General features: G+C 36.7%; 1 protein-coding gene across 1 annotated transcript; it reads left to right on the top strand.

Annotated features, from left to right (window-relative positions):
- Window positions 1–11096: 11096 nt before the first annotated feature.
- Window positions 11097–17825, top strand: wapl (cohesin release factor wings apart-like). The gene is made up of 15 exons (XM_090158269.1): window positions 11097–11246; window positions 11734–13452; window positions 13513–13581; window positions 13644–13814; window positions 13881–14017; window positions 14303–14414; window positions 14475–14732; window positions 14802–14913; window positions 14985–15171; window positions 15231–15495; window positions 15565–15699; window positions 15762–15948; window positions 16019–16104; window positions 16817–16912; window positions 16978–17825. The coding sequence occupies exons 2-15, from the start codon at window positions 11785–11787 to the stop codon at window positions 17041–17043; spliced, it is 3549 nt and encodes a 1182-aa protein (XP_090014395.1). The 5' UTR covers window positions 11097–11246; window positions 11734–11784; the 3' UTR covers window positions 17044–17825.
- The last annotated feature ends 6508 nt before the right edge of the window (window positions 17826–24333 follow it).

Genomic DNA, 24333 nt, shown 5'->3' with positions numbered 1-24333 from the left:
CGATAAATCGAGGATAATTAAAAATGAAGAAAGTCAAGAAACTTCATTGGCAGAGTTCTTTAAAAACGTGTGCAGGGTTGGCGAAAGAGCTAGGGTACGCAACTGCGTACGGGTGCAAATATTTTTGGAGGCCCAAATTTTCTAGTTCTATTAGGTTAGCAATTTTTTTTTGGCACAGTGGCGATGTTAAGAAGTAGTCTTATTTTTAATAAAATAAAAATATAAAAATTTACCCAGGAAAATGCATCTAATACGCGTTAAAAAAAATAAGTTACAGAGTAAGTTGAAGAAAAACATTCAAATAATAAATCTTAAATATAAATGCATCTGTAACGTTGAACGATCAATTGTTCTGGGTATTATCCAAGATACGAATTTTGCTTTCCTGAGTCCGGCGGCTACCGTAGTAATAACCGTAAATAGAAGTTGGTCCGATTCCATCGAAGCTTTAGCCGATCGTGTTCAGTTTTTCAATTAACGGAAACGAATTATATAGTTATTATCTTTACTGTGTTCACTCATTTGACACTGACTTTTAAGTTTGTTCTTTTTCTTTTCTATATTTTATATTACATCATTAATTTTACATGACATTGATAATACATATAGTACATTGTTAACCAAGTTTATTAATCTTGAATTAACCCTTTAAAATCGAAAATCTTACATAACCTAAAGTGAAACTAAAACTATCGTTTCCCTCAAACGTTCCATATTTTTTATGATGTCGTAGTGTGTCAGACAACACAAGACGACATAATATTTGTTTAGGTAATACCATAAGTCTATATTCATAAGTTTGTCACTTTGGGGAATATTTTACTGAGAGCTAGTAACGGAGTGACGTCATCACAAGTAGAAAATCTCCCCCTAGCGAGGCGCTGTGAAAGACTACGTGTGACGCCTTAGCAAGCGGACTCAAAACGGCGATGAAGCCCGAAATGCAGTCTGTCTGACCTGTGAATAGCTCTCAGTAAAACTTTAGAATGTGAAGAATAGCAAGCCAAAGCTTTTTCATGCACTGTTTTCTGTTTTGAAATTTTCTAGAATAACAAAGTAAAACTAAAACCAAGTCTAAAACAAAACCGGGAGAAATGTTTAAGTAACTTTGTGGGTAAAAAAGTGCATTTTGTCTATTTATTTGAACGATAAGCCAAGAATTTATTCAATTATTGAATTAAATTCTTAACATTTTAGTATTAAGAAGCCCATATTTTAGCCAAAGGCAAATATTAAATTATAATCTTATTTTGCTATTTGCAACTAAAACTTACCGTACGGAATTCAATTATTTTTTACATATTTGCAAATACTGCCGTGATTTCAATTATTTTTTATTATTTGACGTCCGTTGTTAATACGTAAATTGAAGATCTACGGCCTGGTGGACAAGGCACTATACCTTAAAGCGCGTACCATACGTACCATAATAACTCTTAAGTATGCCATAAAAGCATTTTCGTTAATGAAACCTTGTTCACGGGATATGACGTAAATTACGTCACTTACAACTCGGTGACGAAATACGCGTCATCAACTTTACTGATAGGAAACGGAAGTTAGTGAGAATTCCTCGCGCGTTTCTGGCTTTGCCCATGTCAAGTTTAGCTCGTGCCTCGCGATCACATGATTTCATTTCCATGGTAACCTTTTCAATAGCGCAAGGATTATAAGCATTTTTGCATTTTTGGGTCCGTTCAATGTATGTTCCGCGTGAAACAAGGTCTCATTGAATTTTTTTCAATGGAAATATTATACAGAGGCATACTTATGAGTAATTATGTTACATATGCGCGTACGAATATAATTAAATGCAAGGCCTGCCAAACCAACGTTTCGTTTTCAACCACTTCCGTCTATTTCCAAAGGCAGTTCATTAGGTTCGCTGTTGTTTAACACTTACGCGGATGACTTACCCAACGTACTACAACACTCAAGTATTAAAGGGTTCCTTCAGGCTCAGAAGGGGAGAGACGTGCGCCCCCCCCCCCCCCCTAGCCAGACCGGCATTTATTTTCACAGATTACCACTGATGGCGCGCGGTGCGATGAAAATGTGCGATGACCGGGTATTCCTACGCGATATCGTTTTTGCACACAATCCTAAGGATTTGTGTGTATTAGTCTCACGTACAGTGTAGCCGTTGCCGATGCCGCCGATGGTGCCGTGTCACGCATACCTCTTCAACGGTAAGGGCTAGAAGAGTCAATGATAACTCGTTCGAATGTACAGACATCGCCATTGATAGCCTTTCAAATCGGAGCCCAAGAAGTTTAGCATTTGCCCAACTTAATTACTATTTTCGGTGATTTCCTTTATGTGGTTGATATTTTCTTTAAAATTAAGTCCGATAACGTTAAAAAAAATATTGTTGGATAGGTTAGGGTTCAGTTGAACCTCAACTTCGGTTATATCAGTAAATATTAAATTTAAGTATAGTTATTTACCGGACCCCAATGTTCGTGGTTTTATATTTCCGCCTGAAAGTCGACATAACGTTCCTTAATTTAAGTCCGATTTTCATGAAAGTTATATTTTTGAATAGCTGTGGTTTACATTTAACCTAGAATTGCAAATACGTTCCTTAAATTTAATTCTAAGTAAGGTTTTTTGGGTAGCGTATACGGACCCCCGCAATTTCCAACATTGTAAATCCATGTGTTTATAGAGGTCTACGCGCCCGTTTCCCTCTGGTGATTTTCAAGGCCGTTCAGAGTGGGCCGCGCTTTCATCGTATGAGCAGAAGTAACAATTAAGTATGACACTGATCGGGCCTAGTCTTCGGCGTATGACCAGAAGTAACAAATAAGTGTGTTCAGAGGTAACCAATAAGTGTGATCAAAAGTAACTAATAAGTTACTAGAAGAAATAAGTGTGACACTCGACGGCTGACTAGTAGTAACAAATAAGTGTGATCAGAAGTAAAAAATAAAAGTGACACTGATCGAAGGAATTTTCGATGCTTTCAAAGTATGACTAGAAGTAACAAATAAGTGTAAATATGTATATCTGTGTGACCGTGGATATATTTTGGTTGCGATACTGGCGTTGCAGGTTGCTGTGAATAGCTCAAACAAACTTAACACATTAGAAGGATTGTGTGTATTCTGACCGTCGTACGTCTTGTTTCTCTCTCGTTACTTAGGAATTTAGCCGTTGCGATTTAGCTTTGGTGAAATACGAATATCGCGATGTCTAAAAAGGAAATAAATAGTAATTTTAAAGTAAATTGTGATAAAAGAAATGAAAATCAAGCCAAAAGAGATAAGTCTAAAGTTCATCTTCTTGAAGAATTTGAGAATTGGGAGAAGATTAAAAGTAACTGGCTTGAAATAAAACTGAACCATGTGGAAAGGTGTAATCGTCCAAGGCTTAGTGATTTCGATTTAGTAAAACAAAACTTTTCCAATGTGGTTTTCAGTCAAAAGGCTTTGTCTGGTAGTACAATTAACATACCAAAAGTTAATGGAGACGAAGTATTAAGAGTGGGAGGTCGTTTACAAATGTCTGAATTTTTAAAACCGTTTTAAGTCTCTTTTCATTCTGACGACGACAAAATCTGCAAAGTTATTAAGAACACGAGTGATTGCCTAAAACTCCAAAGTGATCTGAATCTCGTCTCCAAATGGTTTCCTAATTAATCAACGAAAAGGAGATTCAAGCTGGAATGGTGGCGCCGAATATCTTTTAAAAAAATTTAAAATGTTCAAAAATGTATCGAACTTGCACACACTCACTTGATGTGGAACTATGTTTTCTTCTACAAGTCGTAAGTTGGTTTTCCAAGGAGGTTTTCACCTTATTCTCTTTGGTGTAACCACGTGGTGCAATTTCGTTCTCATTCGCGAAATTTTCGATTTTCTTAGCTCAACACCAACGATTCCCGAGGATTTTAGGCTTAGCTTAATTTATTTATTATGGAGAAAAAAGAACTGAGTTAGTTTCCGAGAGTTTCACGTTGATATTTTAGATTTAACAATGCTTGGGAAAAATTTGCCAATTGAATATTTTCATTTATGGAAGTTGAAACATTAGGCCTTGGACGCGGAATATCTCTGCCGTTAGCCTCACACACTTTGCCCTATTTCCAGTCTCCCTCAACAATTTCAAATCATTATAGAGATATTTCACTTGTATAGGGGTCTACGTCACCAATGCTTTTTCGTATTGAGAAACCCGCTCAAAATGGCGACCATTACACTGCCCATGGACTAATTAATTAGTCCATGCACTGCCAAAGCTAGGGAAAGCAGACGACGTGAAATATCTCTTTGTTTTATTATTTTTTTTTGTATAAAGGATCCGATTTGTTGGTAACCTGGAAAACTTCACTTTCCTTGTAATGCATGGATATTTTGCTATCGCATAAGAACCGTGAGAGGCGAATTTATAGAGTGTTGTCGTCTGATATGATTTTGAAAACTTGTAACGTCCCAGCTGTAGTGTTAATAGTGGCCGCCATGACAGTTACCGTTTTCTATCAATAGGCAAATTACAACGGTGACGTCGCAGGGTTTCAGACGACAACACTCTATACAAAATAAATAAAAAAATATGGTTCTGCTTTTTTTACAGAGAGAAAGGCTATGGCAGATAGCGCATGCGCAGTCGTTCTTTTTATCTATAAGATAATTTACTCCGTTGCATGGCCACTTGCGTTGCCCTTTAACGACTAAAGAACTCAAGGAAGCTAAACTGTATTGGGTTACTGAAGCTCAGCGGACAGAATTTTATTCCGAAATAAAAGCCAGAAAACGTGGAAGACCGCCATCAGAGAAATCTAAAATTGGACAACATAGACCCAGTGGCGGACTAGGGGGGAGGGGGTGCAAATCAGAACGATTAAACTTGAAGAAGGCGGACCCGTGAAAACTTCTGCACGGTCCTGGGGGGTGTCACAAAACACTGCCGCCGCCCCGGGGACCCAGCCTTCTTAAGCCGCCACTGCATAAACCTTTCCTCGATGGAGACGAAGTATTAAGAGTGGGAGGTCGTTTACAAATGTCTGAATTTTTTAAAACCGTTTTAAGTCTCTTTTCATTCTGAATTTTTCTACACTCAAGCAGAAACACCCGATCATACTGCCATGTGCCATCGTTTGTCCAAGGAGGATAGGAAGGGAGGCGAAGTAGGAGGGATGAACGCGCCAGTATCCTTGTAAGAAGTTTAGCGCGCGCTCGGCGGGAAAATTTCGGAAAAATGGCGGCAAGATTGCGGCCGCTACGCTACGTGTTGCCGTCATTTTTCCGAAGGCTGGTGATGCAAGTCATCAACGACTGTTTAAGGGTGATGGAAATTTTATTTTAAATGAAGAGGGTGGTTTGGAAAGCGCTCCTTTTCGTAAATATTCCTCTAAGGTTGTTATAATGAGCTTATTAAGTTACTTTACTGGGATATTGTAAATTGGTTTTAAATTTAACTTTAATATGCCAGATGTACTTAACACTCAAATGTCCGTGACTCTTGTTATTTGCGATGAAGCTCCTAGTCATTCGCATTTCTCATGTAAATATTTAGATATTTTAAAACTGAAAAACTAACTAATTAACCGGAATATGTTTCTATAACCTAGTAAATAATTTATTTTTTTCGCCATTTGTGAATTTGAAACCACTGCTGTATATATCCTTGTTGGTATGTATAATAAATAAACCATTTCATTTATAAGTTTGCCTCTGTATGTCATTTCCCCAGAACATACAATAAGTGGACCCATTACGGACCGTCCCATTCAGATGTTCCTGGTCGTTTTCTCTTGGCAGCCATTTTATTTCTGTTTTAGGTAGAGAGCTGAATAAGGGCTTCTATGAAAGAATATCCTCACGAAAATAACATGCAGTGGAAATTAATGCCCTACCACAATCACATATGAAAATTAACCCTAATTTAATTTTTAAGGGCTTTGTCTCACTTAAAAATTAAATAAGGGTTAATTTTCATGTTTTCCGTCATCACTATTTCTTCAATAACTTTACAACCACATATCCGATTTTAAAAATGAAACCAGATTTGGTTTCCGAATATTATTACGCTTCGATCAAGTGCAGACACGACAAATTATATTTAAATTTTCATGACGTCATTTTGGAGGGGTTTGGCTTCGTGCCCTAATTGTGGTAGGGCATTAATTTGCACTGCATATTATTTTCAGGAGGGTATTCTTTCATAGAGGCCATCATTCGGCTCTCTACCTAAAACAGAAATAAAATGGCTGCCAAGAGAAAACGGCCAGAAACGTTTGATCGGGACTGTACTCAGGGCCGGCTCAAGAAATTTTTTTCACCCGGGCAAGGGGGATTTTTGGCGCCCCTCTCATTTTGAGGCTAAATTAAACTACCCCCCCCCCCCCGTAAAAACATTACCGTGTCCATGTTATAAATTTACCGTTTTCATAACAATAAATAATCTCTTTCTAAATACTTTGTGTAAACATATTTAATACCTTCTTTATGGTACATGGTCATTTTACATGGAGTTTGAAACACTAGGTAAGGTGGCAAGACTAGTATACCTTAAGTACTTTACTTATAATGTCCATGCTGAATAGGATTATCGTTAATATATATTTTGTCCTAATTTGATCGGCCCAGGCGTTTATAAGAAAGGACCCTTTTCTTTTGGAATTTTCAGAAAAATCGTAAAATTTTTCACCGTTTTGAAATTTTTATTTTTTGAACGATAATTATAATTATTATTGAGCGGGGGCGGGGAGGCATGAATGCCCAACCATGCACTTCGACCCTAGGTCCATTGTTCTCCCCTGACCTATGACTTAGAAAAGTCCTATCTCCGACACAAACCTTAAGATACTTTTGGCTGGCATATTAAAGAAGTCGTTAGTTTCCAATTGATGCATCCCAAGATGCTCTAGCCTTTGAGCCGCATAAAAATCGCAGCTACAGAGAACGTGAGAGGCACTCTCCTCCTCGGCCTTGCAGGCCCTACATAGTGGGTCATCGCTGATACCAATAAGATTTAAATGTCTGTTGAGCTGGCAGTGACCTGTAAGCAGGCCAGTAACCCACCTTATACTAGATTTTGAGAGCGAAAGCAGTTCTTTCGCCCTTTGCCTAGAGGGGCCAGGAATAAACTCCTTAGCCTGTCTTTGGCCATCCATCTCGAGCCAGAGCTCAAGTTGATGGTTAGTCATGTACTTGGAGACCAGGCTGAGTATCAAGCCACGGGGGATAGGGACAGCAGGTTCTGGCCCACAGAACCCAGCCGTCGCACCCTCCCTGGCCAAGATGTCAGCCTTTTCATTCCCATGATACCCCTTATGTCCTGGGACCCAATAAAGTTGAACCTTATTAAGCGTACCGAGATTGGAAAGGAGATCCAAGCAGCTAAGAACCAGTCTGGAAGAAACACTAGACTGGTTTAGAGCTTTTAAAGCAGCCTGGCTATCCGAACAAATTTGGATAACTTTCCCGCGATAGTTCTTCTTAAGACAGAAGTCAACACAGAAGCAGATAGCAGAAATCTCTGCCTTAAAGACACTTGCATAAATCCCAAGGCTCTCGTAGAAGCCGTATTTGGTCGTTAGGCAGTTCATCCCTGCGCCCGCACCTAAATGGGTTTTAGACCCATCGGTGAAATAGACAACTTTCCCTCTGGTACCGAGGGTAACATTTGACCATTCTGTGCGGCTAGGGAAGTTCACGCCGAAAGGCTTACTAAAACGAAGTTTAGCAGTCATGTTGTCAGAACCCATTGAAAGAACAGGTAACCGACTGGAAATATCCCTAAAAAGCGTAGTGTGGCTCTTTTACCAACTATTGGCCATCCACCACCCGTTTTGGTTTAGCCTATAGGCACCAAAAGTAGCAGCTTCCTCTATAAACAAATGTAGAGGAAGAATATTCAGTAGAATTTCTAGAGAAGCAGTTGAGGCTGTTCTCATAGCTCCTGTTTTGCCAACGCAAGCTAGCCTTTGAAGAGTGCGCAGTTCTGACTGCACCTTTTTAAGAGTAACCCTTGGCCACCAGACTACAGCTGCATAGGACAGTATAGTATTGAACGATAGGTGGTAGACGAAAATTTTCCATCAACAAGTTGTAGAGCGTACTCGAACACCATTAATGAAATTGGTTTGGTCAAAAACGGACAATTTTTCATTGAAATAATACGTCATGAAAAAAACCAAGTTGGTACTACCCAAAAAGGTTTACGACTCATGAAAAAGAAAGAGAAACCTATCTAATTTGAAATGATCGTATGTTGGTAAAGATAAAAATAGGGACTGCTTTTTAAGCCAAATCATTTTAAATCTTTTTTTAGAGAAAATACAATTTACATAGTAGATCAATTCCAGAATTCACGCGTCTTATTTGGGGCAAGAATGTTGCAAGAAGTCCACGAAACCGTCTAATTTATGCCAACTGAATTTCTCACGTGTTTTTTATTTTGCACTACTCTGTCGCTTAAAGTGTGGTTCCATTTTATTATTTAAAGAGACAGCTTCGTTTTAAAATCATTCTCTGAACGTACTCCAGTAAAATAAAAAGATGCCTCGTTATACCTGTGAACAGCGGTCCAGGATGGTCGAATTATACTACGGAGATGGTCAACGAAATGTACTTGAATTGAGTCGATTATTTCAAATGTTGTATCCTGACAGTGTGTCAGAATTTATAGCCCGGTGTACCTACACCTCCGACTTCGGTCAGGTTTGGGCTGGAAACTGAGCTTCGGGTCACCCTAACGGAGATGGTCGGTGCAAACTGGCCACCTCGGCGGATTGGGTAGCCTGCTGTGGGGTGGCGGGCCTCCATATGAGGGCACGGTGCTCCTGTTTTCTGGCCTTTTGGAGCACACCGGGATCTACGGTGCCAGCTGTGCCGGGTTATGTGGACTGCTGTGTTCCCGTCGTTCCCCTTTAGGAGCTCTCTCCAAAGGGTATGACCTACGTAGGTAGGTTGTCAGCTGGAGTTGTTGCTTTAGCATCCACTCTTAATCCCACCACTGTGTGCGAAGTGAGAATTGGTCAACCCATTGCCGCACCTTTAGCTGGGTTGAGTGGTTTGCATCAAAGGTGCGACCATCATTAGTAGGGTACTACTACCCATGCTGGATTTGTCACCTGTCCGGGCTTTGGGGCGCTGGCGTTGGGCACTATGATGATAGGCCTCCGGTGGTATGGCCCCTGTTACTAGGTACACCGGGCTAAAAATTCTGGCACACTTCTATTCTTGTAGTGTCGCCCAACCACTTTTTCTTCTTATTATTATATACCCTGGTTTATAATGTTAATACCAGAAAAATGCTTCATCCGTCAGAATTGCAAAATAAATTAGTAGCAAAAAAACGTTCATCGACGATGTTGGACATTTTGGTTGGGAAAACGATTTGTATTTCTAATTAGCTAAAGATTTTTCAAATTATGTTACGCTTTCATTAAAAAATTTATAAACAAATCCAATTCTTGGTAAACCAAAAAGGCGCACAACTCAATTTCGGCGCCCCTCTCGAACCGGCGCCCCGGGCAATTGCCCGGGTTGCCCGGCCCTTGAGCCGCCCCTGTACTTGCTTGTACTATTCCAACTAGTGCGCTATTTAGTCTATTGTGAGACTAGCTCTCAGTATATATATTTAAAAGGGTGCAAAGGTAGAGTTGGCACACTTTTGGGTCTTATGTCGCTTTGATAAGTGTATAATATTCTTTTGTGACGCTTCCTATTCTTCACATGCAAAAGTTTTACTGAGAACTATTCACAAGACAGACTGCATTACGGCCGTCACGCGTAGCCATTGTCAGCGCTTCGCTAGGGGGAGATTTTCTTCTTGTAATGACGTCACTCTGTAAAATAATCCCCAAAGTGACAAACTTATGGAACATTATTATAGACTTATGGGCATACTTATGAGTGACTATGTTACTGATATTAAACCTTGATGTCGTGTAATCACCCGCGGCAAGAGTGGCACCGCAATAGAATTCGATATGTATAACGTTTTTTTGGCAGTACAGTAATAAACCAAACTCAACGTTTACTCAACGGAGAGTCCATTCATGGAACCAAGGACAGTAGATACAGGGACGAGAAAGCAGGGGAAAAAAATTCGATTTTAAACGTCTTCATATTCACGGGGAGTTAGATGTAAACAAACCGCGGCCATTGTTAAGACGTGGTTCACCATGGACAGTATTATTGTAGTTAGTTTTTACCATTTTGATGTTAAATTAAAAATAAAACTACGAGCGTAAATAAGAAAATGCTTATTTGTTTTGAACACTTAAACCTCGTCAAGAACCACTAAAATAAGGTGACCGCCATTTTTTTTGTTTACAACTCACTCTCCTTGCGTTTAGGTCGTTTTAGGTGATATATTCCAACAGAGGCCGCCAATCATAGATATAGGAAACGTATATAAAGGTCTAGATAAAATATTTCAAAGGGAGTTAATACGGAGGTGACAGCTAGCAGAAACGCGTAATTTCTGCAGGCTATCCTTATAAGGCGCAATCTATCGGTAAGAAAGCTCGTGCTATCGTCGCGAGAGCCATTGTCTCCTGCTTAAAAATTATACTAAAAGTCACCAACAGATGGTGTCTAAAGACTACGGCCTGTGGAAAGGTCAAGCACTTAGTACTAAAATTCTAAGAGACCTCGCGCTCTTGGTCACGTGCTTCCTCGGTGTCTGCTAGGTGTCAATTCCGTATTTTATGTTAGGCTTAGACGCCCCGAAATTTATCTAGACCTTTATATACATTTCTTATATCTATGCCGCCAATACACTTTCTCGTCCCTGTATCTACTGTCCTTGATGGAACTAATATTAACGCCTATTAGTTCCATGGTCCATTGAGCGTTACCGAACGCAGCCATTCAATGACCCCAATTGCAATACGACCAACTTTGATTACGAACGCTTAGCGCGTCTAAGTTAGCCGTAATAGAAGAAAAGAGTAACACGTTTGCCAATCTCTTCCTCCATTTTTTTACCATTTTCCTACTAAATTTCTTGTTAATTCAAAAATTTCCTTATTTTATTATCTGATAAATTAAACTTGATTATCGTGATGTTTATCCGTTATTATTTAAAATACGTACTTCTCAATGTTACAATAAGCTACTTAAAACTGCTTGCTGGCGACGTCACGTACTCCCGGAACGTATCGGCTTCCATTTTGCCTTTGTAGTTGATTACAATGGCGGTCAAAGCTGTCCTCATGCAGGTTTTGTCCCATAATGTTTACTAAAATTAGTTTAATTTGCGTGTGGTTTTAAGTCATTTGTTTGTATTCTGTAAGTATAGTTTTAAATTTTAAATTATGATAAGTTATGTATAGCAGTTAGTAGTGTGATGGTTCAGTACCTATTTCTACCAAGGCTTAATGTAGTTGTTGCAAGTTTACAGTTTTCTTTCCAGGGCCTTATTTACAAAATAGACTATCCACCATGGTAATAGCATTATATTGTTTTATTTTCTGCCATTTAAAGGATACGAATTTCCATGAAGAATCCCCTAAGTATTTCAAACCTTCCTTAAGTTACTTCACTTATTAATTAAAACTTGACCCCACCTATTTTCATGGTTTTATTGCTATTTTTGTGTGTATTTCATCTTTTGCCCATTACAATTATTCAAAATCAAATGATATGTAGTCACCACATATGGATATTATTTTAAGGGTTATCAAATTAATTTGTTCTGGGCCATTGTTTAATATTCTTTTAGGCAGTTTTGCAACTTGATATTGGCTTTGATTTTTGTTCCATTGACTTCTTCCAGGTAACAGTACAAAACGTATGACAGTGCAGTTAAACTCCTTGAAGGGTAGAAATGTCTCGTTATGGATCAGGGAAGACTTACGGTAGAAGAACGGAATGCAAGAGTAGCCTAAAATTTGATCAGCTCTTATCTGAAAATACAAATAAGCCCTCCACTGCAAAAGTGTCGGTCGCTGGTGGTCAAAGATGGGGAATGACAACTTTCACATCGATCAGGAAAAGTCAAATAAATGGTAGAAAGGACTGCTCCTCTTCTTTACAGCAAGAGGAGTCTAATAAAAGGATGAAGATGGGAGGGAATGGAGATAACTTGGATGATCCATTTAGCTTTGATTGTGATGGTTCTCCAGTGAAATCCAGTAAAACTACTCCAACCACTTCTCTTAGTAAATCTAGCACTAGTGACACAGTACCAAAAACTTCAACTTCCTCAAAACCAAACAAATTTTTTAAAAGTGGAGGTGGCACAAGGCCTTTAGCTGTTCAAAACACGATTAACAAGAAGAAGCCAGCCACTAATTCTAATTTGATCTCCGATAAAGCAAACAGCAACACTTTTGCTTTGAAGCAGTTGTCATTAGAGCAGTTTCCCATAGCCTCATCTAAAACTGTTGACTCCTCCAACGAGCTAGACTTTCCAAAAGTCTCTGTGAATTTGGGTGTTAAAGTTCAGACTGCTTTTGACAATGATGAAAGTTTGCCAGCACCTGTACCGGTGGTGGTCACAAAGAAATATCCTGTAGTTAACAATGATCCTTTTGATATGTTGCTTAGTTCAATTCCAACTACTCAAAAGACTGAGCTTCAAAGTTTTTCGGTGGAGAGAATATTAGGAGATGACAAGTTTACATCTCCATCTAGCAGCATATCCACCCTTAACTTGACAAATAACTGCTTCTACAGCCCATCAGTAACTTCGCAGAGTGATATATTTTCACCACCATCTAGCCAATCGTATTCTGGACCCACTTTTGGTTCCCAGAGTAGTGAAAACGACATTTTTGGATCACAGTCCAACATTCAGACTCAGTACTCTGCCAACTATGGTTTAGATAGCTGTGGCAGTGATATTCTATATTCGAGTTATCAATCCCAAGCTTCTTATGAAAGTGATAATTTTTCCGCCAATCATCATTCTTCGAGTCCAAATAAATGGCAAAATTATAATTCTGGTCCTGAAAGTCAACCTGAGGCTATAGGGCAATCTACACCAGTAGTAGTGCAACCTCAAATTTTTAATCCAGCGTTTAGAACTTACGGCCGCAGTAAAGACAAAGCTCAGGACAATTCGCAGACTCAGTCCATTGGTGGTGATGTGCCAACAGTTTCAAGCGGGAACAATATTTATACAGCTGACTCTTACGCTAGCAACACTTACGCGCATGATGTACAAATTTTAGAACCTTCTGCTTCCACTAGCGCATGTAGTATTTCTTCTAATGTGATACCAAATCCACAAGTGAATAATATGAACTTCAGTGAACCCCCCTTTGGTTCATTAAGCTCGGATGAGCCTATGTCCCAGACTGCTTATTCTACTCTGAGTGAATCGCAAAATTCTGCCTTTAGTGATGGTGCACCAACAGATTGTTCTCAAGAGTCTTCATCTCAACTTGACTTAGCTGGTTATACGAACAATTTAAAGGGCTCATCTTCCCAGTCATCAAGGAGTCAAAAGTCACTGTTTAAGTCCAGAAAAATCTTCAATAGCCCAAAGAAGGTCCTTAAATACCAACTCAAAAACTCCCAACAGTATTAATCACTCCTTTGGTTTTTGCAGATGAAAGCAGTTTATAAATACAGACCATGGCATGTGGATGATGATGAACACAAAGAAGAAACCAAAATGGTTTGCTAGTTTTTGTTTTGTGATCAGTTAGTTCTGTAATTAACACTTTTTATATTTTTAAGAATGAAGAAAAAGTGAGTCTGGCTGATGAATTTGAAGATGAAGAGGAGGAGGAAGACGATGAAGATAATTTAATGGTGACACAGAAACTCAAGCTTTCAAAATATGTTAAGAAAACTACACAGGATGGAGAAGTTATAACCTCTTGGAAATGTCAAAGAAGTGTTAAAGAGGTTTGATAAAGTCCTTCTACTTGTGTTAAAGAAATTAACTTTGTTTTTAATGTTACATTTTCATAGCTGTATACAGTGGTACATAATGTAAAGCAAGCCCACCAGTGTCACGAGTCTGGTGAAACTCAGGAATTCAACGATGATGTTGAGTATTTGCTTGAAGGAATTCAGAGTTCCAGTTCTTTAGGAACCAGATGTTTGAGGTAAATTTTCCCCCTGGGCTGCGTTGAGTAACTCAATAAAAGCTCAGCACTGAGCTCAACGGTCGGCAGTCACTTGAAGTCACAGCACGAAGTAAGGCTAGCTGCAGACGCCACAACAGACTATATTTTACAAAATTTACAACAAGCGTATGAAGCGTTCAACAAGATCCTACGTCACGTTAGCAATGCTCTCAATGAAATATTTTCAGATACTTCGTTGAGAGTTACTAAACGCAGCACTGTTAAAATTCTAATTTCAGTATAGTAATAATTGTATTTTCGTAGCACATTAAGTTGGGCAACCAAATGTATGGGACCATCCTTCAGAATTCATCTCAGGGCTCATGGAACAATTTCCAAAGTGTTTAGTGCCTTAATGGATGCACCATCTGATCCTGTAAGATTCGAAATTTTAATGAAAATGCTGTGAAATCAAAACTGATTCCAATTTTTTCAGAGCCTTTCACTTTCAACCGCCACTTTGATGTTTGTTTTAAGTCAAGACCGTTTAACTATGGATTTAGAAGCCAGCACCTTGTCATTACTTCTTCAGTTACTCGAATGTAATTCGGGAGAAACCACTCAGTCTTCCTCGGAAATTTCACCTGCTATAAATCAACAGCAAACAGAAAAAATTAAAGAAAAAGTTCGATCACTTTGCGAAGAAATGCAACAGAAAGGATACGCAAAGCAACTAGATTTGAATAATATTACTGTAAGTAGAATTTTTAGTTCTGTAGCATTTTTCTTTGTGCATATTGTTTATAATCGGTACACCATGTAGGCTGGAATTCTGGCTGTGGAAACTTTACTAAGTTTATCATCTCGTAGGACGGGGGAGTGGTTTAAAGAAGAAATTCGCACGTTAGGTGGTTTGGATTATGTGGTTGATACTGGTATGAATTTCTTACAAAATATTCTGCGCTTATTTTAGTCACCGTTAATTGTAGTTTTCTTTATCAAACAGTAAATATCGGTATTAATCAATGGTCAGGGGCAATTTCTGAAGATGGAGCTTTACCAAATGAATTAGATCAACTGAGAACGATAGATCGCTGCCTCAGAGTGGTGGAAAATGTCACTTACCAAAATCAAGATAACCAGAGATATGTTTTAACGTTCAAAAACGCTGTTCTCGTAGATGCGTGTATTAGGTAATAATTTTGTCAGCCTAACATTTTTGGCGTAAATTGATTGTTCTATTTAATTCCAGTCTGCTTCAGCTTTGTCGTACCTGTATAAGTCAATACCCGATTGACAATGATTATAAACCTTTAAAAAGCTGTAGCACCCCAGGCGCGGTACTGTTTTGTACAATGAAAACTGTTTTAAAAGTGTTAATTAACATAACGCACGAGAACAGCTTGGGCAGCGCAATTGTAGGTTCTCAAGAAGGGATTATGGAATGTTTATTGCTACTTATTTTACAAACTGGAGCTTATATTCCTCAGGAAGAGCGATTTGATTTGCATGTCCTGGTAAAATATGCTACGGAACACCTACATATATTATTAACTCCAAAATTTATAATATGTCTCGTATTACAGTCATTTGCTCTACTCATCAATTTTGTGGAATTTTGCCCAGAAAATCGAGACCGGCTGGTTTTGGTTCGAACAGTTGGAGCTTTTGATTTATCCAGTAATGGTGAAGAAATGTCATGTATTGAAGCTCTAATTGAGGCTAGTGGTTTTACTTATTATAAAGCTTGTACCGCACTTACAACAGTATGTGTTATTAACAGGTTTTCGTGAATCGTTTGGATTTGGCTAAACAATTGGAGGACCAAGCTGATGCCCTCCTTGATGGGCAAGCTGCTGATAATAATTCTCAGAAACAGATTGAAAGTTCCGGTGGTAGTACTTCTTCTTCGCAAATTGTTATCTCGCAACAAGCGCAAGTTGAACAATTAGAAGAAACTTTGATGAAAGGTTGGTCAATTTTTTATTTATTTTTTCTCAAGCGTGTCCCCTTCATTAATGTACTTTTTTCTCTCATTAGCTTTACAGAAAGCCGGAAAAAATATGGAACACAGCATAATTGCTGCTTATGTTTCGTTACTTTTTGGCTGTGTTATTCAAAACTTGGTGAGTATCATTGCTGATTTGAGTGTAGTTTTATTTCGTTCAAGTACTCGATCGCAGTTCGAAAAGTTCTAAAATGGTTCGAGCTTCAAATTGAGGCCGAGGCTTAATTTTTTGCGTACTCTAAACTATTATTCTTACCAAGGCACTACTCGCGAGCTTTTAAAACTGGTGGGAAAAGCTACTAAAAATACCCTTTGGTCCCGCTTTAACATATCTTATTGGGTGAGGTATGAGTTCTAGTGGTTTCTGATTGGTCACTGATTTTAAATGTAGAAAATGAAACCAAAACCATAAGTTACATAACGGAAGGCCACCATTTTCTTGTTGTAATTCCTGGTATGGCCAGTTATTCATTTAGACTTACAAATATGGCTTCAAATAAACATAAAAGCTCGGGCAGTAAATATTCTTTATTTTTGAAAAATGTTTTACTTAAAAAAATCCAATTTATTCAGAGTCTTTTTAAGCTAAATCTATCATCCAGTACTCAAAACCCCCCCTTTTTAGAGCTAAGCCTAATTAGTCGAGTACTTGAAACCCCCCTTTTTAAGCTAAGCCTAATTATTAGAGTACTCAAAACCACTTTTTAAACTAAGCCTAAAAGCTCAAAAGCTCGGCTTGAAACCCTAAAATCAAGGCTCACACATGCCTAGTGATTTCCCATGATATTACTTATTACGATTTGTAATATTAATTGGATAACCTTTTGAAGGATTACCGGGAAATGGTGAAAGATCAGATGCCCAATGAAAGTTTTACACCCATGATTGAGGTTCTGAGAAAGTTCCTAAATTTTGTCAATCTGACAGTAAGTTTTTGATATTTATTTTTGTATATTTGAGTGATCTAAAACATTTTTATCACATTTTTCAGGGCGTCATTAGTAACGCGGGTTTGAAATCTATTGAAAGGGTCTTGCAAGTCCTAGAGGCTAGTTGAGTACTAAAATTTTATAATAAATATTACAAACTTTTTATACAGAATATTTAAAATTTCATTTTATTTTATTTAAACACCCGCAATTTCCTTTTGAAATTGAGAAAGAACCAAAAGCAATTTATTGTCAAGTTTAATTTATTGTAAATACATTTTTGTTTATAATGGAGACTGGACTTTTGAGTATTGGAGCTGGTTAATATTGAGTTCATAACGCATCTGGGTTTAGAATAATTTTTAACACTTTAAGAAATTTTTATCACTTTCCTTTTTAATGCAATTTTGTTTGAAAGTATTAAAAGTATAGACAAACGTTCTAAACGATGCTTAAATTAAAGCATTCATTGCTCTTAGCATGATGCGATCAAATTAATATTTTTATATAAACCTTTGGTCACATTTAAAGAGTAACAGTTGAATACCTAAACTTTACGGAAAAAGTTCGATTCAGTTATAAACATTCCCCATACTGTATTTCTATCTAAGGGTTAATCACCTTTAGTATTTGTTTAATTTCATAAGCCCAGAGGTTTTTGGGTATATTGTGTTTTATTACAGTCTACATAAAAAAAAGTGTTTAAAACTTAAATGTTAATAATAATATTATTAAAAAGACTTTATACAACATGGACGCTTTTGGTGAAATTTAAGGTTATTAAAACAAGGCGTCTCTGGTACAAAAATGTAAAAATTTTTTATTGCAATTGCCTAAAAATATTGTAAATTGTTCTCCCAAAAACCCTTATAATCTAAATAAATGTATACGGAAACAGATGTTTATTTCATATTTTTACTAATTCCCAATATTTCAAATTTTACAACTTTCTGCTGAACCTCTTGTAATATAAAGCATTTATAGGATTCCTAGTGGGTTTCAGTTTCAAGTTCTCTTCTCTCATAGCGTTTTCCATTTGACTGCTCTAGATCGCTCCGATCAACATTTATGTTCCATTTGGGTGCTCGTATCTGCTCCGATCAAGTTTCGCGTGTTCCATTCCTAGCTCCTGGGTACTCCAAGACCGTTTAAAACTGATCTGCCGATTTCGACAGATCAAGGGATCGAGATCGAGATCAGAGATTAAATTTTCGTGTTGCTTTTATAGCGTTTTCCATTTGATTGCTCAAGATTCGCTCTGAATCTGTCTCTGACGTCATAGATCTCGCCCCAATCGACTAGAGTAAAACCGCAAATGGAACATGCCATGAACATATTCCCGCGCTTTGTTATTTTTCGTCTGCTAGTAATTTAAATTTTTGCGTCTTGGTCTACCATTTTGCCAAAAAATCTAAAACATATAGCGTTTTCCATTTGACTGCTCTCGAGCGCTCTAGATCGATCTGATCAACATTTTATGTTCCATTTGCGTGCTCGGATCTGCTACGATCAAGTTTCGCTTGTTCCATTTCGCGCTCTCGGGTGGTCCGAGATCGCCCAAAACCGATCTGCCGATTTCGACAGATCAACGGATCGAGATCGAGATCGAAGCAAATTTTTGCGTGTTCCTTTTAGTTTTGTTGGCAAAATGGCAGACCAAGACAGAAAATTAATATTACTAGCAGATGAAAAACAACAAAGTGCGGGAATATGTTAATGTTATGCTCCATTTGCTGTTTTACTCTAGTCGATTGGGGCGAGATCTATGACATCAGAGACAGATTCGGAGCGAATCTCAAGCAATCAAATGAAAAACGCTATTAAGGAACACGCGAAAATTTGCTCCGATCTCGATCCGTTGATCTGTCGAAATCGGCAGATCGGTTTTGGGCGATCTCGGAGCACCCGAGAGCGCGAAATGGAACACGCGAAACTTGATCGGAGCAGATTCGAGCACGCTAATGGAACATAAAATGTTGATCAGAGCGATCTAGAGTGCTCGAGAGCAGACAAATGGAAAACGCTATTAGATGTTTTGTCAAAATGGCAAACCAAACGGGAAAAAAAAAGTGCGGGAATACGCACGCGAAACTTGATCGGAGCAGATCCGAGCACGCTAATGGAACATAAAATGTTAATCAGAGCGATCTAGAGTGCTCGAGAGCAGAAAAATGGAAAACGCTATTAGATGTTTTGTCAAAATGGCAAACCAAACGGGAAAAAAAAACAAAGTGCGGGAATACGATAGGTGCATATGTTCCATTGGCGGTTTTACTCTAGTCGATTGGGGCGAGATCCATGACGTCAGAGACAGATTAGGAGCGAACCTAGAGCAACCAAATGGAAAACGCTATAATTTAATAGTTTCATCAATAACGAATAATTTTTTTTAATTTAAGTCGTGAATGTAACATTTTTAATAGTTATTTCATGTGGAAATCAGGTTTAAGTAATACAGGGCTGCTACACGTCAGGGAATTTAAAAATGGACCTAAAAAACGGGGAATTTTAAGATTTTGGTAAACGTCACGCCTTGGGGGCGATTCTGTAAAGAATTGAATGGGTATTCGATCTCGATACCCTATGCCATGTCGAGATCGACTTCGACAATTTACATTGATTTATGCTTATTCGAAATCTTTACCGAATACCATTCGTCGAGATCTCGAAGTTCGAAATCTAGTTTTCGATCGAAAATTGGATTTCGAATATTTACAGAATTGGCCCCCTGGAATTGACGCTTCCATAAAACATCTTCAAGGAAATTCCCAAGAAGTAATATTTCCGAGAGCCAGAACCTCCCAAGTTAATAGTTAGTGTAGGCTCGCGTAACATGAAGGGCTTTCCACCACCCTCCTACGCATTGTAACCCGACCACCTGTTTAAAGGCATTATAAGTCGCTAGATGACTTGGGCCCAGGCTCGGACTGGCCCGGGTGGCTAACCGGTGATCGCCGGTCAGAACGGGGCCAACTGAAATTGGGGGCCAAAGAGGAATAATTTTACATTAATGGGAAATGGGGCCAACACGATTGCATAGCCGGTGTGGCCAACTACTATCCAGTCCGGCCCTGCTTGGGCCTAATGTGGTGCCTTGGGTATTAGCCTAGCTGATTATTAATTTTTATAAAGTGCTTGTTAAAATAATGGAAACTTTTCACTTGTATGGTATGCAACAAGTGTTTCCTTTTAACAATTTTTTAACATATTGAGGCGTAGCAAAAACACGGCGTTCTATTTCCAGGTGAAATGTTTTCAATATTTGAACAAGCACTATATAAACAGTAATTTTCAGGTCCTGGCTCTTGGAAATAAGACTTCTTGGAAATTTCCTTGATGATGTTTTATTGAAGCGCCTATTCAATTTTCTCTTGACGCTTTTCGAAGGTAATTTAAAAATTTACTCTACGAAAAATTCTATGATTATCATTTATGTCCTTGAAAGTTTGTCTAATTTTTTCAACATTGGATTATTCTTTTTACTGAAATATAAGTACATTCAAATTTATTAACTTCCGATAAAAGTAAAATACAAAATGCTGTGTTTCAAGAGTGCATTAGAACCAGAGTTTTTTTTTTGATTTTTGCAAAGTTCTGACTTAGAAACCATTTGTAGAAGGTTCCAAATTAATCCATGATTATGGTAAGATTCTGATAATCAAAACTTGATTCCTTCATATTTCTTGTCAAGTCTTTGAATTTCATGCGATGCCATTATAACTCTAGAATCATTAACACGATTGTTACCGTGATTCTTACGTTCTGCTAAGATTCCAATAAAATTGTTTTTAAGATAAATCTGCGATTCTGTTTGTTGTTTCTTGGAATTTCGTGTTTTCACTTTCATATTTATTTTGTATGCGCTCTTGATTCTTTGATTATATTATAAATAACATGATTCTTGCTAATGAATTAACAAACTCATCAGGGATTGTATACATGTTTTTATATTGTAAATTATATTAAATTATATTTCTTTTAAAATTTTATTAAATTATATTTCTTTTAAAATTTTATTAAATTATATTTCTTTTAAAATTTTATTAAATTATATTTCTTTTAAAATTTTATTAAATTATATTTCTTTTAAAATTTTATTAAATTATATTTCTTTTAAAATTTTATTAAATTATATTTCTTTTAAAATTTTATTAAATTATATTTCTTTTAAAATTTTATTAAATTATATTTCTTTTAAAATTTTATTAAATTATATTTCTTTTAAAATTTTATTAAATTATATTTCTTTTAAAATTTTATTAAATTATATTTCTTTTAAAATTTTATTAAATTATATTTCTTTTAAAATTTTATTAAATTATATTTCTTTTAAAATTTTATTAAATTATATTTCTTTTAAAATTTTATTAAATTATATTTCTTTTAAAATTTTATTAAATTATATTTCTTTTAAAATTTTATTAAATTATATTTCTTTTAAAATTTTATTAAATTATATTTCTTTTAAAATTTTATTAAATTATATTTCTTGTAAAAATTTATTAAATTATATTTCTTTTAAAATTTTATTAAATTATATTTCTTTTAAAATTTTATTCAATTATATTTCTTTTAAAATTTTATTAAATTATATTTCTTTTAAAATTTTATTCAATTATATTTCTTTTAAAATTTTATTCAATTATATTTCTTTTAAAATTTTATTCAATTATATTTCTTTTAAAATTTTATTCAATTATATTTCTTTTAAAATTTTATTCAATTATATTTCTTTTAAAATTTTATTCAATTATATTTCTTTTAAAATTTTATTCAATTATATTTCTTTTAAAATTTTATTCAATTATATTTCTTTTAAAATTTTATTCAATTATATTTCTTTTAAAATTTTATTCAATTATATTTCTTTTAAAATTTTATTCAATTATATTTCTTTTAAAATTTTATTCAATTATATTTCTTTTAAAATTTTATTCAATTATATTTCTTTTAAAATTTTATTCAATTATATTTCTTTTAAAATTTTATTCAATTATATTTCTTTTAAAATTTTATTAAATTAAAAATTTCTTTAGTAAGCAAAAGGCTACGTCTCAAACTGTCCACAATTCTTTTCTCTCAACTTTGAACACACTTTCAAAGGTCTTGTGAAGTTTGATTTGGGATTAATAATAGTGTAACATTATTATTAATCGAAAGTTTGACCGCTATTTTTTTGGTTCCTTTTTTTGTACACAGCCAATTAATTGACATTAAAATCATGAATGTATTCATTTCAAAAATGAATATCGCACTGCATTAGGTAGTGTAGCCTCAGTCGTTAGGATGGGAGGGGCTTAGTTATGATGACGTCGGTCACGCGCTACCGTTTAAAAATTGTATTGAAGATCAACGTTTCGAAACTTGACTAGCTTTCAGCTAGGAGCAACAAACACAGCGCCCCACACAAGGAGAACGCAACCCGTCCAAAGTCGTGCATTTACTTGTGTACAGTTTTCATTGGTTAGACGCCTTAGCGCCTGCTGCCGTCGGAAGGGGAAAATTCGGATATTGTCTTCCCCCTTTCCGTATTACGTTCGGAGTAAAGGCTCGTCCAATGAAATTTGTACACAACACTGCGTTAGCGTGTTTAAAGGTTAGCTGCGTTCTCCTTGTGTTTGTTGCTCCTAGGTTTCAGTGTCAAGGCTTAGCGTGAAATTTAAGTTTCTAAAATTTTAATACATATCTTTTTGATTGAACGAAAGGTAAGAATATTAATAATAAATTTCTTTACTTACGATTATGAAGTAATATGGTTAGAGTACAGGTATTTTTCTAAGAATGAGGAGTCATTTTCTTCACCGGTTGAATCGCGCTATCCGGGAATCGTTTTGTGGATCGAATCAACGGCAAACGATGATAGAAAGGTTTATGATATAGTTCGATATTCATGGTTGAAATGAATACATTCATGGTAAAATTTAATTTTAATATCATTACATTATGATAAATCCGAACCTTTTTCTTCAGGACTAAACCGGTTAACCGGGTGGATTTTAGAAAGTTGATTTCGGGTGGGCCCGGGATAAGGTGGGCTTTGAAATTTTCGGGCCTGAAGTGGGCGGAATTTTTTAATAAATTTCAGGCTTGGGCTTGGGTTGGGTGGGTTTTAAAAAAGCTAGGCCCGACTCACCTCTATCGTCTGGCATTGTCCTATGAAAGAAATATTTTAATCAAATTTTCTAGGGTGCCTTTATGTCCAAGAAGCATTTCAAATTACTCGATACTTCCTGATATCAGTTGCATATACAGCGGTTTCTGACTCTCTTGCTGTTGGTACAGGCTCAGTTGGCCCGACCCATTTGCCGAACACATCGTGAGGACGTCGACGATCTGTCGTTTCCAGCTACGCCAATTCTCTGGACTAACCAGCTTCTCAACGTCATGTCGTAAGAAACCCTCCATCGCCATCAGGATACAGCTAAGCAGGAGGGTACGTGGTAAAAATGTACAAAGGAAAAAATGTACACACAATTCGCTACGTGGTAAAAATGTACATGGAAATTATTATAGAGGAAAATACGTACAAAATAAAAATAAAATTCCTCATAGGAAGATAATGTCATACTTTTCATTAGTGCAAAGAGTAAGGGGCAATGGTATGTTCCTACTTCACCGTGAATGACGCAAAGTTGAGAAAACAAAGTAGGAAACACACTTTTTGGTGTATACCAGCAATGCTCACTAAAATTCTACACTTCATTTCTTCGGATTAATTCGAAAACTGCTCATTAATGTATTGGGTTCTATGCATAAAAGTCTAACATTTCTTATGCATACATTTTTTCTGGATTCGGGCAGGAGTAGCTACCAGGAACAATAATCCAGTCGTCTAAATCGTCAAGACATCAATGTGCTGGGCACATAACCTGTTGACGTATTTGATTCAGCACCAGCAAAGTTGATCTTGGAAAATGACGAAGACATTTTTCATGAATCTTCAACTGAAGAAATTGTACCTCATTGCGCTCAAATTATGTGGTTGTTTTGTTTCAAATATTATTTTTGATATAAAATTGACACCATCTTAGAAAATGTCGGATTTGTTGGGTTAAGGAATCTTGAGTTTAATCACCAGGCATTTCCAAAGTGGGCTAGGAAAATTATTTTCGGAATCTTTAGCAGAATCTAAGAATCAAAGATCAGAATCGTGTACATAATTTCGTGTTTTTGGGACCCATTGGACACTACGAAAAAATACGAGGACGCAAAAACATACAGTGGCGGAAAAATAAATATGTTTTTAGTGTAAGGCCAAGTTTGATTTCCAAGAGTTGGTGTCCCATTCATCTTATCTATGGCCCGTCCGCCAAGCACTGTTTGGTGGGCGCTTCTTGTCGGGTGATACTTTAGGGGGTCTTTTTGTAACAATAGGATAACGCATCCAAGGCGTCTTCATTTGTAGCAGCCACTCGCTT

The sequence above is a fragment of the Leiobunum rupestre genome, chromosome 9 (assembly GCF_980474605.1).
Source record: "Leiobunum rupestre chromosome 9, qqLeiRupe1.1.hap1, whole genome shotgun sequence".
Lineage (NCBI taxonomy): Eukaryota > Metazoa > Arthropoda > Arachnida > Opiliones > Sclerosomatidae > Leiobunum > Leiobunum rupestre.
Note: the sequence above shows the minus strand (reverse complement) of the source record. Positions and strands in the feature narration are given on the sequence as shown.

Bases quoted from the DNA above. Each gene is read 5' to 3' on its own strand.
- wapl (XM_090158269.1), top strand. From the start codon at position 11,785: ATGTCTCGTTATGGATCAGGGAAGACTTACGGTAGAAGAACGGAATGC. The intron at 14,415-14,474 runs GTAAGATTCGAA...CAATTTTTTCAG, and splicing joins TGGATGCACCATCTGATCCT to AGCCTTTCACTTTCAACCGC. The intron at 14,733-14,801 runs GTAAGTAGAATT...TACACCATGTAG, and splicing joins TAGATTTGAATAATATTACT to GCTGGAATTCTGGCTGTGGA.